This window comes from Achroia grisella, unplaced genomic scaffold, assembly GCF_030625045.1.
Source record: "Achroia grisella isolate CSIRO2021 unplaced genomic scaffold, CSIRO_AGI_Agris_v1 utg21594, whole genome shotgun sequence".
Classification (NCBI taxonomy): Eukaryota; Metazoa; Arthropoda; class Insecta; order Lepidoptera; family Pyralidae; genus Achroia; species Achroia grisella.
The window spans coordinates 1-16,779 of record NW_026712715.1 but is presented as its reverse complement, the minus strand read 5'-3'; the positions used below and the strand labels follow the sequence as shown (position 1 = coordinate 16,779).

Here is a 16,779-nt window from a genome sequence, read left to right as displayed (position 1 = left end):
CATTCGGATCAAAACAAGTACTATGAAATAAGAACAAGTATATAAATTGATTAACACAAGTAATTGATTTTTGAAATATATTCAGAGCCAAAAAGTCTTCTTTCTTTATTTATGTACTTGTTAGATGTGACAGCGACTTTGTTTTATACTATACTATGTAATGATTGATATACCTAAAATAAATAAAATATCTGAGGTTTGGACAAAAACTCAAAAGGTAATTTATTCTGTAAAAGTATTTTGAAAATACTTATTTTGCTTTTAGTGTTATAGTACTTTAAGTGTTATATTTTAAGTAACAATGTTTAATTATAATTAATACTACTGCACCAACACTCCGATCGTGCAAAAAATTTTGCTGTTTCATTATTTTTTAGTTCAATTAGTGGTCTACCTAAGTCCTGGGCTAAGCGGGGGAGAGTCATGACCCCCCATGACTCCCAAGACCTCCATGACGCTCCCCCCTAGATCCGCTGTTGCGTCTTCTCTTCATTCGCTCAGTACGTTGTTACAAAAGGAAAAATTCCCGTCCAAAAAATAACAAGTATTGAGTTTTGATCTGGAGTCACGTTACTCCAGACTGATTTCAATAAATATTTAGATTAGATAGACTATTATTCTTGAAATACTAGCTAGATATTATTAAGTTACTGTAGCCATAATGTAGTAGCCCAAACGTGCCAATGAGGAAGCCCTTGGCAAATGCTGCACCCTGATTGGCCCGTTTGAATTGGATCAAGAAGTGGTCGTATGCCAAAAAGGTGGATTTGTATAAAATCGTGTAAAAATCGCTTAATTATTATTATTACTCATCATGACAGTTGTGGCTCAAAACGGAGCAACATTTACATATGGTCAGCTGGCATTAGATCAACAAAAGGCCTCCGGATCAACAAGTGAAAATGGATCAACAAAAAACTACCTATACGGCACGTCTGAGCCACAAAGTGCCCAAGGGGATATTTATATATATATTTGTATTGACTTTATTTTTTTTATTTTAAATTAACTATTTTAATAATTAAATGAATTTAATCGAACAAAAAGTTGTCAAGTATTAAATTAATTTTAATTTACATTAACTATTATAATATCTAAATTGTAAAGCAGCTAACAATTATAGTAAGATCTTATAAATAATTACCACAACAACATTTCAAATGTATTTTCTTTATTATTACAAAATATTTTTTGTGCGTGCTATAATAGTTAATGTCACTTAAAATTTATTTAATATTTAACAACGTTTTTATCGATTAAATTCATTTAATTATTAAAATAGTTAATTTTAAATATTACTTTAAAAAAAAAACAAAAAAAAAAAGTCAATGGTGGGAATCGAACCCGGGGTGTCTGTGTGGTAAGTTGGTACACAGGTACACTCCTAACTAGTAAAATTAATTTAATACTTAACTACGTTCTTCTCGTATAAGTTAAGTTAAATATTAAATTAAAAAAAAACAAAAAGAAGTAAATAACAATACTCAATGGTGGGAATCGAACCTGATGTCTGTGTGGTACACAGGTACACTCCTAACTAGTAAAATTAATTTTATACTTAACTACGTTTTTCTCGTATAAATTAATTTAATTATTAAAATATTAAATTAAAAAAAAACAAAAAGAAATAAATAACAGTAGTCAATGGTGGGAATCGAACCCGGGGTGTCTGTATGGTAAGTTGGTACACAGGTACACTCCTAACTAGTAAAATTAATTTAATACTTAACTACGTTTTCTCGTATAAATTAATTTAATTATTAAAATATTAAATTTAAAAAAAACAAAAAGAAATAAATAACAATAGTCAATGGTGGGAATCGAACCCGAGGTGTGTAAGTTGGTACATAGGTACACTACCAACTAGGCCATTCTGTTTTTGTTCATTCTTGTGAAAAAACTAGTATACATATAAGTTACACGTACAATTTCAAAGGCTTATTTCTTCAAAACTACTGGCCATTCTGAAATAAAACTTTAGGGTTTGCATATAAAATATGATTAAAGGTTACCAGTGTATTTACACTTTTACTGAACAAACAGAGTTGTTTAGTACTGAAAATATTGTGTGGAAGCCATCAATTACTTTCAGTGCACTTATAGCTTTGATCTTTTCCTAATTATTATTATTAAGTTTTAAAGTGGTTGAATTTTGCGTAGAGTGTTTTTATACGTTATTTCTAATTTACCATTTATTTTAAGTTTTTAAACTCTATTCATCGAGACCAATCTAATGAGTCCAAACACGATATTTCTGCTGTAAGTTTTCGAAGAGTATGTTCATCATCTGATAATACTGGTGCCAGTATGAAGTCAAGGTTAACTGATAGATAGATAACTAATTACTCTTATTTCGTCAAAATCTTTAGATTACGTATAATAAATTCATAATATCGCTACCTATTCGGATCAAAACAAGTATTTTAGGTACTTCATGTACTAGTATATAAATTCAACACACAAGTAAATGATTTTTTAAATATATTCAGAGCCAAAAAGTTTTTCTGCATTTAAAAAATTTTGCTGATACGGAGTCACTAATGCAGGAAATTGTTGAAAAAATATATATCGAGTACAGGTACTATCGACGAATACTTTATCTAGGGAACACGCGGGAACGCGGAACGGCAACATGTTGCCGTTACAAAATAATAGTATAAAAATAAATAAGTAAAATTTTGTCAACAACATAATAGTAACTTAAACATTAAATCTCGGTATATCTATAGACTAGCTGGCCCCAGCGACTTCGTCCGCGTGAAATTTTATTTTATTTCTCTAAAATTAACAGTAGCGTAAGTTACTCCTTATTACATCAGCTACTTGCCAAAAAAAGTCCCGTCAAAATCGGTCCAGCTATTTCAGAGATTAGCCGGAACAAACAGACAGACAAAACTTGTAAAATATGTTATTTTGGTGTATGTACCGTATTTATATTCATATGCAAGTAGTAAAAAACGGTTATTTCAATATTACAAACAGACACTCCAATTTTATTTACATGTATAGATGTATAGATAAAAAAAAAAGTAACAGTCATAAGGCTAGTCGTATGCCTAATATATATAATAATGTAATAAATTCATTTAAACAGAAATTGCGGCAACATTATTTAAATTTGTAACTTTTTTACTGTCCTTCTCCTTTTTTCACATCTTTCTGTTATATCCCTATAGTTCTCTCTATATTTTCTGTTTTTCTTACTTTCAATTTGAGACTGTACTTATAATTTGATTATCGGATCATTATGTATTTACTTATATATAATATTTATACATTTATGGGTTATAATTACATACATATTTATGTATGTATATTGTTATTTTTTTATAGAAATGTATATTTTGCTTATCTTTATTATCTTTATAAATCTTTTTTTGACATTTCTTATTTATATTAGTGCACCGCCAATAATCTTTCGCTGCACCACTCATGGTTGCCTGGTAAATAACGCGGCAAAATATTAAGTCCGCCACATGTACAAATTTTTTTGTGCATTAAAGTTAAAGATGAATAAATACAATACTGTTTAATGAAAATGCGTATTGTCTAGTGCTTTGAGATGTATCAAAATAAGGTCAACAAAAAAGTCCATGATGGTATATGTCTATCTCTTAAGGATAACCAACAATAACCATTTTTTATCTTTTACATTTTACGGGAATTTTTTTTATCGTATGTTTCCCTTAAAATCATGTAAACTATGTTATTATGTCATAATGTAAAGAAATAATAATATTTTATAGTGATATATCCACTATAAAATACCAAAAAGTAGCAATGTAATTCGTTACGCGCGAATCAGCTGTTATAAGGTCAAAGGTCGGTGCACCCCGCGTATTTGATAAATAGTGCTTCTCTGGATGTCTTCAAGAGAAGATGGCAATATGTACCTGTATATGTACAAGTTATTATGTGTTAAGTTTTTCAAATGTACAATAAAGAATAAATATGTTTAAGTACAGTACTTACGTACATTAATAAAATACCTACTTTTTACTTGTATCTATTGTTATTAAAATTAAATTATAAGTTCTTAACTTGACCACGACTATGTGACCCTCTCTTGGCGCCAAAACGAGTGAAAAAATGAACAGCATACGACGACGACGCAGTACCTATAGAGTGGAGCAACTGCTTATTCAGTTTTATTCAACTATTTAGTTCATAATTGATAGACCGTTACGGTATCAGAGCCAAAAAGTCTTCTTTCTTTATTTATGTACTGTTAGATGCGACAGCGACTTTGTTTTATACTACACTATGTAATGATTGATATACCTAAAATATCTGAGGTTTGGACAAAAATTCAAAAGGTACTTTATTTTGAAAAAGTATTTTGAAAATACCTATTTTGCATTTAGTATTTGAAATACAAAACACAAAACTATTTTTGTTTTTAGAGTGACATTTCTATGAATTCACTGTCGATAGCGAGCGGTGCGATGGAAAAAGATAACCGTTTATAAAAATATAATAAATAGCCCTGGACAATTAACACAGATTGATACTGAACTGATATAAATAGATATTTTTATTTTGTAAATACATATATAATATACATATAAAACACCCAGACCGATGAAAACAATCGATGACCGATGAGTACAAATGTTTGCACCGTGCGAGAAATCGAACCCGCGACCATCGGATGTAAAGCGGTGTGACCACCGAGGCAGTCGAAATATATAAATAATCTTATGAATTTAATTTATTCTAATTTGTTTATGTCCGCGGGGTGCGGTGTACGGTGCTCCCTCCTGCCTCCACCGTTGCTGGAGCTTGCATGTATGGAGCATTGCGAATATAAAATATCTAGATTAGTAAATTAATAAATTCATAATTGATAGACCGTTACGGTATCTATATATATTCGGATGAAAGTAAGTATCGCAGTAAGGACGAGTATATACAGTGATCAACACAATTAATTGATTTTTGAAATATATATACAGAGCCAAAAAGTCTTTGTGTATTCAAAAAATATCTAATTTGTTTGTGTGCGCGGGGTGCGGTGTACGGTGTTCCCCCTGCAACGGTGGAGTTACTATGTATGGAGCATAGCGAATATAAAATATCTAGATTAGTAAATTCATAATTGATAGACCGTTACGGTATCTATATATATTCGGATCAAAATAAGTATCGCAGTAAGGACGAGTATATAAAGTGATCAACACAAGTAATTAATTTTTAAAATATATTCAGAGCCAAAAAGTCTTTGTGTATTCAAAAAATGTAGCCGTTTGGAGCCAGTCATGCACGAATTATTAGTAAAAAATGTATCGAGTGTATCGTACTATCGACGAATATATATGGCCACATCGCAAAATAGAATGCGACGTTGCCATACCGCCTGAGATATACGCGATAGGAGTAAAGTTATTCAGTGCAAAAGGTGGAATCAGCAAGTGTTTGGCTTGTGGCGTGATCAACAAAGTGCGCAAAGAGGAGTTTATATATATATATATAAACACCATATAGCAATGATTCAAAAGAAGATTGTATCGTATGTACAGATATAAATACCTATTGTAGGGCCTATTTAACATTTAAATGGTATTGTGACCGATTGGATTGTATGAGGCCATATAATGAAATGAAAAATTGATAAGCCAAGAAACCAGTGATACCCAAAGAATATATATATATATATATAATATGAATAACTTGACTCCTATCGCGTATATCTCAGGCGGTATGGCAACGTCGCATTCTATTTTGCGATGTGGCCATATATATTCGTCGATAGTACGATATACTCGACATATTTTTTACTAATAATTCGTGCATGACTGGCTCCGAACGGCTAAATTTTTGGTCATTCAAAGACTCTTTGGCCCTGAATATATTTCAAAAATCAATTAATTATGTTGATCACTTTATATACTCGTCCTTACTGCGATACTTATTTTCATCCGAATATATATAGATACCGTAACGGTCTATCAATTATGAATTTACTAATCTAGATATTTTATATTCGCATTGCTCCATACATGCAAGCTCCAGCAACGGTGGAGGCAGGGGGGAGCACCGTACACCGCACCCCGCGCACATTAACAAATTAGATATTTTTTGAATACACAAAGACTTTTTGGCTCCGTATATATATTTCAAAAATCAATTAATTGTGTTGATCACTTTATATACTGGTCCTTACTGCAATACTTATTTTAATCCGAATATATATAGATACCGTAACGGTCTATCAATTATGAATTTATTAATTTACTAATCTAGATATTTTATATTCGCAATGCTCCATACATGCAAGCTCCAGCAACGGTGGAGGCAGGGGGGAGCACCGTACACCGCACCCCGCGCACACAAACAAATTAGAATAAATTAAATTCATAAGATTATTTATATATTTCGACTGCCTCGGTGGTCACACCGCTTTACATCCGATGGCCGCGGGTTCGATTTCTCGCACGGTGCAAACAATTGTACTCATCGGTCATCGATTGTTTTCATCGGTCTGGGTGTTTTATATGTATATTATATATGTATTTACAAAATAAAAATATCTATTTATATCAGTTCAGTATCAGTCTGTGTTAATTGTCCAGGGCTATTTATTATATTTTTATAAACGGTTATCTTTTTCCATCGCACCGCTCGCTATCGACAGTGAATTCATAGAAATGTCACTCTAAAAACAAAAATAGTTTTGTGTTTTGTATTTCAAATACTAAATGCAAAATAGGTATTTTCAAAATACTTTTTCAAAATAAAGTACCTTTTGAATTTTTGTACAAACCTCAGATATTTTATTTATTTTAGGTATATCAATCATTACATAGTAATATAAAAACAAAGTCGCTGTCGCATCTAACAGTACATAAACAAAGAAAGAAGACTTTTGGCTCTGATACCGTAACGGTCTCCATTCATTGTAACGGTGGAGGGACTAAATAGTTGAATAAAACTGAATAAGCAGTTGCTCCACTCTATAGGTACTGCGTCGTCGTCGTATGCTGTTCATTTTTTCACTCGTTTTGGCGCCAAGAGAGGGTCACATAGTCGTGGTCAAGTTAAGAACTTATAATTTAATTTTGATAACAATAGATACAAGTAAAAAGTAGGTATTATATTAATGTACGTAAGTACTGTACTTAAAAATATATATTCTTTATTGTACATTTGAAAAACTTAACACTTAAGGACTTGTACATATACACGTACATACTGCCATTTTCTCTTAAAGACATCCAGAGAAGCACTATTTATCAAATACGCGGGGTGCACCGACCTTTGACCTTATAACAGCTGATTCGCGCGTAACAAATTACATTGTTACTTTTTGGTATTTTATAGTGGATATATCACTATAAAATATTATTATTTCTTTACATTATGACATAATAACATAGTTTACATGATTTTAAGGGAAACATACGATAAAAAAAATTCCCGTAAAATGTAAAAGATAACAAATGGTTATTTTTGGTTATCCTTAAGAGATAGACATATACCATCACGGACTTTTTTGTTGACCTTATTTTGATACATCTCAAAGCACTAGACAATACGCATTTTCATTAAACAGTATTGTATTTTTTTTATTTCTTTAACGCACAAAAAAATTTGTACATGTGGCGGACTTAATATTTTGCCGCGTTATTTACCAGGCAACCATGAGTGGTGCAGCGAAAGATTATTGGCGGTACACTAATAAAATAAGAAATGTCAAAAAAAGATTTATAAAGATAATAAAGATAAGCAAAATATACATTTCTATAAAAAAATAACAATATACATACATAAATATATATGTAAATATAACCCATAAATGTATAAATAAATACATAATGATCCGATAATCAAATTATAAGTACAGCCTCAAATTGAAAGTAAGTAAAACAGAAAATATAGAGAGAACTATAGGGATATAACAGAAATATGTGAAAAAAGGAGAAGGACAGTAAAAAAGTTACAAATTTAAATAATGTTGCCGCAATTTCTGTTTAAATGAATTTATTACATTATTATATATATTAGGCATACGACTATCCTTATGACTGTTACTTTTTTTTAATCTATACATCTATACATGTAAATAAAATTGGAGTGTCTGTTTGTAATATTGAAATAACCGTTTTTTACTACTTGCATATGAATTAAATACGGTACATACACCAAAATAACATATTTTACAAGTTTTGTCTGTCTGTCTGTCTGTTTGTTCCGGCTAATCTCTGAAATAGCTGGACCGATTTTGACGGGACTTTTTTTGGCAGGTAGCCGATGTAATAAGGAGTAACTTACGCTACTGTTATTTTAGAAAAATAAAATAAAATTTCACGCGGACGAAGTCGCTAGGGCCAGCTAGTCTATAGATATACCGAGATTTAATGTTTAAGTTGATATTATGTTTTTGACAAAATTTTACCCGTGTACAGCCAGTCATCAATAAAAAACACGTAGGTATCTCTAATATATTATACACTAGCTATTCCCGCAACTTCGTCCGCGTGGTTTTTAACTTTATTTTTCTAAAATAAAAGTAGCCTAAGTTACTCCTTATTACATCAGCTACCTGTCAAAAAAGGTCCCATCAAAATCGGTCCAGCTATTTCAGAGATTAGCCGGAACAAACAGACAGACAGACAGACAAAAATTGTATAAAAATAAATTTTAGTATATATACCGTATTTATATTCATATGCTCGTAGTCAAAAACTATTATTTAAGAAGTTACATTCCACGCGAACGAAGTCGCGTGTACAGCTAGTTGTCGGTAGTCTAGCGATTTAGCACACCGCTTTGATTCCTGCTTGGTGGTCGAGGGTTCGATTCCTCGCACGCTGCAAACATTTGTATTCATGAGTATGATTGTTTGTAACGGTCTGGGTGTTTTCTACGTATAGATAATATATATTAATTTACAAAAAAAAAATCGATGTATTTGTATCAGTTGTCTGGTACCCATAATACAATGTTCAGCTTTTTTTTTTTTTTTAACGTGTGGAAAATATTCAAAAGACCGTCACCCCGCCGGAGGGAGGGCGGGGCGGTGTGTGAGATTTGTACTCACCAAAAACCACACGGTGTACCTACGAGCGCCTATGCCGGAGCCAGGGGATTCGCAAGTGCATTTCTACCCCAGCTCCGACGGCGACGGCCCGCCCTGTAGATGTTGTAGGGCAGGCCCCATCTCGTTTTGTTGTTAGGGCGACCTATTTCGCCCTACTCCATTCTGGAGGCGTGTGGGTACACGCGCACACCTCCGGGGCCTTTGGATTGGGGGGACTGCCTCCCTCAAGGCAGTCACCCCGGCCCCAGTGGGGGATAGATGGGGGCGGAGTTGGATACGCCCCCACCTCTAGGCCTGGCTCTTCTGCGGCGGAGGGAAGCGGGACGAGCTGACTCCCGCTCCCTTTCCGCCGCCTCCTTCCGCGAGATAACTTCCTCGCAGAAGGAGCTCACCGCCAGCCACGATCTCTCGCTACTGATCATCCTCCGAACTAAATTCGGCAGCGAGAGATCGTCCCCCACTATTCGTGTGAGGACACGGCGCTCACTCTCGAACGCTGGACATATTTCCAGCGTGTGTTGCGCCGTGTCCTCCACACCTCCGCACTCGTGGCAGCCGGTCGTCGGCTCCTTCCTCGCCACAAGACACAGATACCGCCCGAAGCAACCGTGCCCGGACAGTATCTGCGTCATGCGGTACGTCAGTGGCCATCGCCTACTCATCCACCTTTTGAGGATGGGACGGACAGCCTCGACAGTCCTCAGGCCGGCCGATGGACTGGCCAGCCTTTCTCTCCACCTGATCCTGAGGATCCGCCGAAAGTCGGACCTCCGCGCTCCAATCTCGTGGCCAGCGGGTGCCTCCCCCATGGAACGTCGCTCCGCGCGCCAGTGATACACTGACGCGCGGAGCTCCGCTACCAAGTCCCACGGAGGAGACCCCGCCAGCAGACCCGCCGCTTCCCCGGATATGGTGCGGTAGCCTCTTATGGCCCGTATGGCCATGACCCTGTGTGGCCTGTTGAGGCAGGCCACATTTTCCCTACCTAGGGCCCCCACCCAGATGGGGGCCCCGTACAGGGCCATGGACCGCACCACGCCGAGGTATAGGCGGCGGGAACCTTCTCCCGGGCCCCTCACGTTTGGCAGCAGCCAGCTAAGAGCGCCGGCGGCTGCCATAAGGCGAGGGACCAGGTTCCGGAAATGAGCGCGGAAGCTCCAACGACTGTCCAGGTCAAGCCCCAAGTATCGAATACAGGGCTTGACCCCCACCCTCTGGCCACTGACGACCAGCTGGGCATCCGGAGGTGGCGCACGCCGAGGCCCATGAAAACACAGGACCTCGGTCTTCTCCAGCGCCACCTGGAGCCCAAGCCTTCTTATACGACCGACGACCAGCGCCACGCATGCCGTGGCAAAGCGGGTAGCCTCCAGTAGGTCCCGCCCCCGGGCAGTGACCAAGGTGTCATCCGCGTAACACACGAGGTGCCCGTTAAAAGGGCGCCCCGCAGGTTCTGATCATACCCGATGTTCCACAGGATCGGGCCCAGAACCGACCCCTGTGGAACACCGCGTTGCATTTCCCTCGGCACTACAACGCCGTTCCGCCCCGTGCATAGCACAGACCTGTCTTCGAGATAGGCCCCGATCACGTCCCGAATGTAGGGAGGCGCGCGATGGTACTTCAGCGCCTCCCTAATAGTCGCAAAGGGCAGGGTGTTGAAGGCGTTCTTAATGTCTAGAGAGACCGCCAACAACACCCCACCCTGGGACGTCGCCTCTTCCGAGAGGGAGCGCACACGCTAGATCTCGTCTATCGTCTAGCGCCCCTCTCGGAACCCGAACTGCTTCGGGCTGAGATCGGGACCTACCTGAGACAGGTGTTGGACGAGTCGGCCCGCCAAGATTCGCTCGAAGAGCTTGCCGATCTCGTCCAACAGTACTATGGGGCGGAACGCCGAGGGAACCACCGAACCTGCGGGGTGCTCCGCTTTGCGGAGCAGGACCACTCTACCCGCTTTCCACTGATTGGGAAACCGTCCCGACTCCAGACACGCGTTGAACAAGTACCGGAGTCGGTCCCCTAGGGTGTTTAGGGCCAAGGCCAGGACGCGGCCGTGGATACCATCCGGACCCGGGGCGACATTCTTGCCCCGGAGTTTATCCACGGCCGCGGCGAACTCCTCCTCGGTAATGGCAGGAACCGCAGCAGCGCTGACGCCGCTGGCCTCTCCATCACTGCCACGCGGCATCATCGGAGGAGGTGTGAAGGGAGGCTGTCTCGGGAACAGCTCCTCCAACACCCCCTCCAGCTGCTGCGGCTGGAGACCCTCTGCCACGGGGGGCGCCCAGGGGCGTAATTTGCCCCTGACGAACCTATAAGGGCGCCCCCATGGATCCCTGTCCAGGGTCTCCAGGAGTTCTTCCCTGGCTGTCTCCTTGGCCCTGCTGATGGACAGCTGCAGAGCTTTCTTCCTCTCTTTTTATTGCTCGTACAGCTGTGCTTCCTCGTCGGCGTCGCGGCCCCGCCTGAGTCGGCGGTGCCTGGTGTACCGGCGGCGGGCGGCGGAGCACTCCTCCCTCAACGCCGCTATCTCCTCCGACCACCAGTACACCTGACGCCTAGGAGGTCGAGGGCCGGCTCGGGGCATCGCCGCGTCGCAAATATGCGATAGAGCCTCACCGAACCAGCCCACCTCTGCGTCGACCTCCACAGGCCCCTCCGGCAAGGGAACCCAGGCCTGCACGATGGAAGCCTCCATCAGCACGTCTTTATTCAGACGTTTCAACACCCATCTGGGGAGTTGTGGTACATTCCTCTCCTGGCGACCCGGGTGCGGAGCTACGGGTGAGGGGAGAACGTCTATCCGAATGTAACGATGATCGGATAGCGTCTCCACCTCATCCAACACCTGCCAGCTCCGCACCCTCTGTGCGATCGCTGGACTGCAGAGGGATACGTCGACATGCGACTCCCCCTGCTGTCTCACGCACGTGGCGGCCGACCCTCGGTTCAACACCACCATGCCGGCCGCGGCCGCCCAGTCTTCCAGGACCCTGCCTCGAGAGTCGGTGATGGGGGAGCCCCATGCCGTGGATTTGGCATTGAAGTCCCCCATCACCATCATTGGACGGGCCGAGTATAGCTCCAGAGCGGTCCCCAGCCCGTCCATGAACTGCTCGAACTCGACGACGAACAACGACGGTTTCCCCCCAACTCACTCCTATGTACCCCGCTCCGCCGAATAGGCGGCTGACGAGCGGGGTCGCGTGTTGCCCGCGCCGACAATGGCCACCAGGCCAGAGGGGTCGCCGAACCAAAGGTCGCTTCGTGGGACGCGATATGGTTCGGCGACCACTGCAAGGTCAACTCCCCACTGCACCGCGCTCTGCAGAAGCAGATCCTGGGCGCGCGCGCAGTGGTTCAGATTCCCCTGCAGGAGGCGATGGACTGCCATTATTAACCGGTGTCCATCACCTCAGCCTCTCCCCGGCGGCCATTGCCGCGGGCCGACGACAGTGCGGATCCCCTCGCTCTCTTGGACCGGGATTGGGGGCACTTTTTGGCCCCCACCCGGTGATCGGCTGGGCGACCCGCCGCTGCGCAAACCACGCAGTGTGGGGCCGCCGAACATCCGGCCGCTTTGTGGCCGGGAGCCCCACACCGGTAGCAAAGGCCACTCCGGTCCTCCTCGTGCGAGCACCACGCCACCACGTGCCCGCTCTCGAGGCACTTGTAACACCGGAGTGGCTTCTGCCGCAGCAGCTCCACAGCGGCTGAGACCCAGCCGATCCGGATTCGCCCTGCCGTCGTGACCTTCTTGACCGCGGCCAATGGGGCCCGCACCCAGCAGGTGCCCAGGCCCGACGCGCCGCGCCGAATCTCCCCGACGTTGACGGCGTCCGCCGTGCACTCGCCGTGCTGTGCCACGGCGGCCGCCACCTCCTCACGGTCGGTACCGTCATCCAGGCCCATGACCCTCATTTCGGCCGTCTTGGTGGGCCTGGCGATTCGGACTGTACCTTCCGGGAAGACGTCCCGGAACTTCGACGCGAGCGCGTCGGCCTGGTCTCCCGTTTGGGACCCCGGGATTTCCAAAATGCGGGCCCCAGTGGCCGCGGTTTTAAACCGCAGGCTCCCTATCCCCAAGGAGGCGAGGTCGATATTTTCCTTCGCCTCCTTGAGGACGGCGGAGTACGTCACCCCCGCCGCTTCTGCCTCCGGACACAGCGTGACCACCACTGCCGCCGATCGCGGCGCGCGCAGTTTCGATGGTGACGGCGGGGCTGGTTTACCTTTTCTTCCCCTGAGAGGGGGTCCCAGAGCTCCGCTGAGTACTTTGCGTACTCTGAGTCTGCCTCTCAGGGACGTTACGTGTTTTGCCGCCCCGCTTCACCACTGTGTTCCATCCATCTTGGCGCGCCACGCCCGACGGCCCCGGTTGTTGACTGCCGGAGGCAGGCCGGCTGGCGGGCGGACTCGCTCTCAGCGGTGGGAACTCCGCACCTCGCGCCCCCCGCAGATGGGGAGCGTCCCTGAATCCCGGTCCCCCTGCGCCGGGGATCCGAGACAGGACGTCATATCGCCCGTCGCTTTGCAGCGGCGGGCGGTGCTCAGGGCGGATTGAGGTCGCCGGGGAATTGAGGCCCAGGGCAGCCTTGATCTTCCTGATGCCCTGCTCGATACGTTCACCTATTCGGGCCTCTATCATGACCCCGGTCGCCCTCATTATGTCCGCCCTGAGGGTCTCTGTGTCGCCCGGCGTAGGGGCCGGGTCAGAAGCGCTCCCCACTGCCGATCCCTTTGGGGCCGGGGAAGGAGTCGGCGGAGTCCGTGACCCCGACTTCACCACTTCGGCGAGCTGGCGAATCTGCTCCTGGAGCTGCCGGATCTGGCCTTGGAGCTCCTTGTTCTGTTTGCGGAGCTCCTTAGCCTCCGCCTCCATCTTTTTTTGGACGGCTGCCACCGAGGAGAATTCGCCGGCCACGGAGGAGTTCGGGTCTAAGGCCTCCGTCAATGCCATGACGGTCCCGATCTCCTCCGTCATCGCCTTCTGGTCGGTCCCCTTCAGGTTGCCGCACCTCTTTACTCTGTTGAGGACTAGCGACAACCTGTGCCTGGCATCCGACGAGAAGGCGGCCACCGAAATCGGATCACTTTTGGGAGCGTTCTTCCCTTTAGAGACCTCCTGCGGACGGACGAACACGACGTCGTCATCCGACGCATCCGCCCGTCGGGACTCCGCCGACGTCGATGGCCCCTTTCCGGCCCGGTCCGCATGGAAGCGGAGCGACACTCCCGCCGGAGTCGGTGGGCAGGGTATCTTAGATGGGCGAATACCTCCGCCCCCCGCCCCAGGGGGCTCGATCCGCCTTCATGTGGCCGCTTGGAAACGGCCGCCTTCACTAGCCCGTCCTCGCTGGACACAAGGCAACCCGACAGCTCGTCCTCCACCAACATCGAACGCGTCGAGCGGGTCGAGCGCGTCGACGAGGCCGATGAAGGACGAGAAGCGCGCGACCTGGCCCGCGAGGCGGGCCGCGACCTCGCCGGTCGATCCTCCATGTCGGGGTCCGCCTCGGTCACTGAGTCCATGGACCAGAACTCAGCGTTCCAAGGGGACGAACTCTCCTCATAACCCCTCCGGGGAACGGGAAGAGGAAGGGCGCGTACCTATCTAAGGTTGCCACACCCACAGCCTGCAACCAACAACGACCACTTCCAACCTAAGTCGGAAGGGTGTTTGGGAGGCGAGCGCCTCCAAAGCCTACTCCGGGGATCCCCCCGGAGCGGACACACCGGTCAGGAGTGTGATCCCCTGCACAGTGCAGCCGCTCCCGGTGAAACACCACACTACCACCTCAGCACAACACAACAATAAAACCTAACCTAAGTAACCGCCCGAAGCAACTCACTTTTAACAACTTCAATGGAGTCTTTGCAGCAGTCAATGGAACAGATGATGGAAAACTTCAACACAAGGATGGCAGCTTTCCAGGATGGTCTTGATAAAGCCGGTGCCTCACCGGTTAGCTTGGCCTCGCTTGCATCTGATTTCTCACGCTTCAAATCCTTAATCGGTGAGACACTTCGAAACCTTCAGCAACAGGTGCGGGTTATTGCACAACAGCAGGATCGCCTTGAAATGAACAGTCGTCGCAAGATACTGTTGTTACATGGGATTTGTGAAAACAGTGACAGTAATTTAACAGTTGTAGTAACCAAGATCTTTGCTGAGAAACTTAAAATATCCATCCCAACAAACAGCATAAGCCGTACTCATCGCATGGGCCGAATAACCAGTGGAAAACCTCGCCCCATTCTGGTCAAATTTCATAGCATAGAGGATAGAAATAAAGTCTGGATGGCGAAAACTGGGCTCAAAAGTAGCGGCATTACAATATCCGAGTTTCTCACTAAAGTAAGACATGAGGCTTTTATGAATGCTCGTAAACACTTCGGCGTATCTAAGTGCTGGTCACACAATGGGGCCGTAATGATCATTGGGGCAAATGGTCAGAAACATCGAGTCTGTTCAGTTGGTGAGGTTAACAGACTTATTAATTTGTCGCCGATTGCTACTAAAAATGTGACGCTTCCAGCAGCTAACCCGCCAGCGACAGCCCTGAAGACATCGGAAACGGCAGGCGTAACACATTCCAAACGCTTTTTGAAGAAGTGATTTGTTTTTGTACGCTGTTCAGTGTTGTATTATTATCGGTGACAATATTATTCGCGTTATTCTGCTACACTCGTAACTTTTCGGTGGGTAGATTCAGTAGGTAAATATGTTTTATTATTATTATTTCTTTTTTATTATAGTCTTACGTTTAAATTTAGAAATATTTTCGAGTTTGCCCGTTTTAATATTACACTTTATATATATCAATCTACTTAAATTGTATGACAGTTGCAATATGCCAGTTTGATAGATCTGACATTTGACGGAGCTGTCATTATACCAATTATCTATGGTAACTTGGGCCAAATCAGGCTTAAATATGCCAAAAGTTCTTAAAATTACTGTAGCAATTGCATTTTTTTGTTTTTCTTTTTCTTTTATATCAATAATAATAATGGGAAGAAAAAAAAATTGTGGGTAGACATACATACAAAAGTCATAAAATTTTTGAGCTCCTCAATTTTAATTAATAAAAAATACAATTTATCTTATGAATTAATTTTTTTCTAACCTGCATTTGGTTGACTTCAGTTACTATCTTTCTAACTAACTTTTCATCACTAACTTTACAATGGACACCACAGCTGAGCAACTTTTAAAAAACATGGATGACTTATCAACCTTGTTCAACACCCGAATGGAAGAGTTTGAGAAGGGCATGCAGCAACAGGCTCCGTCTTCCTCAGGTACTACGGTGAAAGGATTATCCGCCGATTTTGCCTCATTTAAAGCGTTTGTCTGGAAGAGTTTTGGACTTATCAAGACACAGGTGGAGATGCTTCAACAGTCTCAAGACCGTCTGGATACCCATTCCCGAAGGAAGGTCTTACTTTTTCATGGTGTGCCTGAGACTTCTGGCGAAGATACTTCTCAAGTAATCTTGGAGTTGCTCAACGACAAAATGAAATTAGACAGTGTTCGTCCTGATGCCATCGAGTCATGTCATAGATTGGGAGCTAAAAGGGAGGCTGCTCGGCCTGTTCTTGTGCGGTTCACATCTTTACAATCCCGTTCATTGGTTTGGAACGGTAAAACTATATTAAAGGGCTCCAAAACATCCGTTTCCGAGTTCCTAACAAGATCAAGGCAGTATGTCTTTGTTGCGGCTCGTAACCAT

The 16,779-nt window shown here is 43.8% G+C and overlaps 2 protein-coding genes across 2 annotated transcripts; both read left to right on the top strand.

The window, feature by feature from the left end:
• Nucleotides 1-14,001: 14,001 nt before the first annotated feature.
• On the top strand, nt 14,002-14,661 carry LOC131842346 (uncharacterized). The gene has a single exon (XM_059190886.1). The coding sequence runs from the start codon at nt 14,002-14,004 to the stop codon at nt 14,659-14,661; it is 660 nt and encodes a 219-aa protein (XP_059046869.1).
• Nucleotides 14,662-14,909: 248 nt separating this feature from the next.
• LOC131842348 (uncharacterized) lies at nt 14,910-15,815 on the top strand. The gene has a single exon (XM_059190887.1). It carries the CDS (start codon nt 14,910-14,912, stop codon nt 15,660-15,662), a length of 753 nt encoding a protein of 250 aa, XP_059046870.1. The 3' UTR covers nt 15,663-15,815.
• The last annotated feature ends 964 nt before the right edge of the window (nt 15,816-16,779 follow it).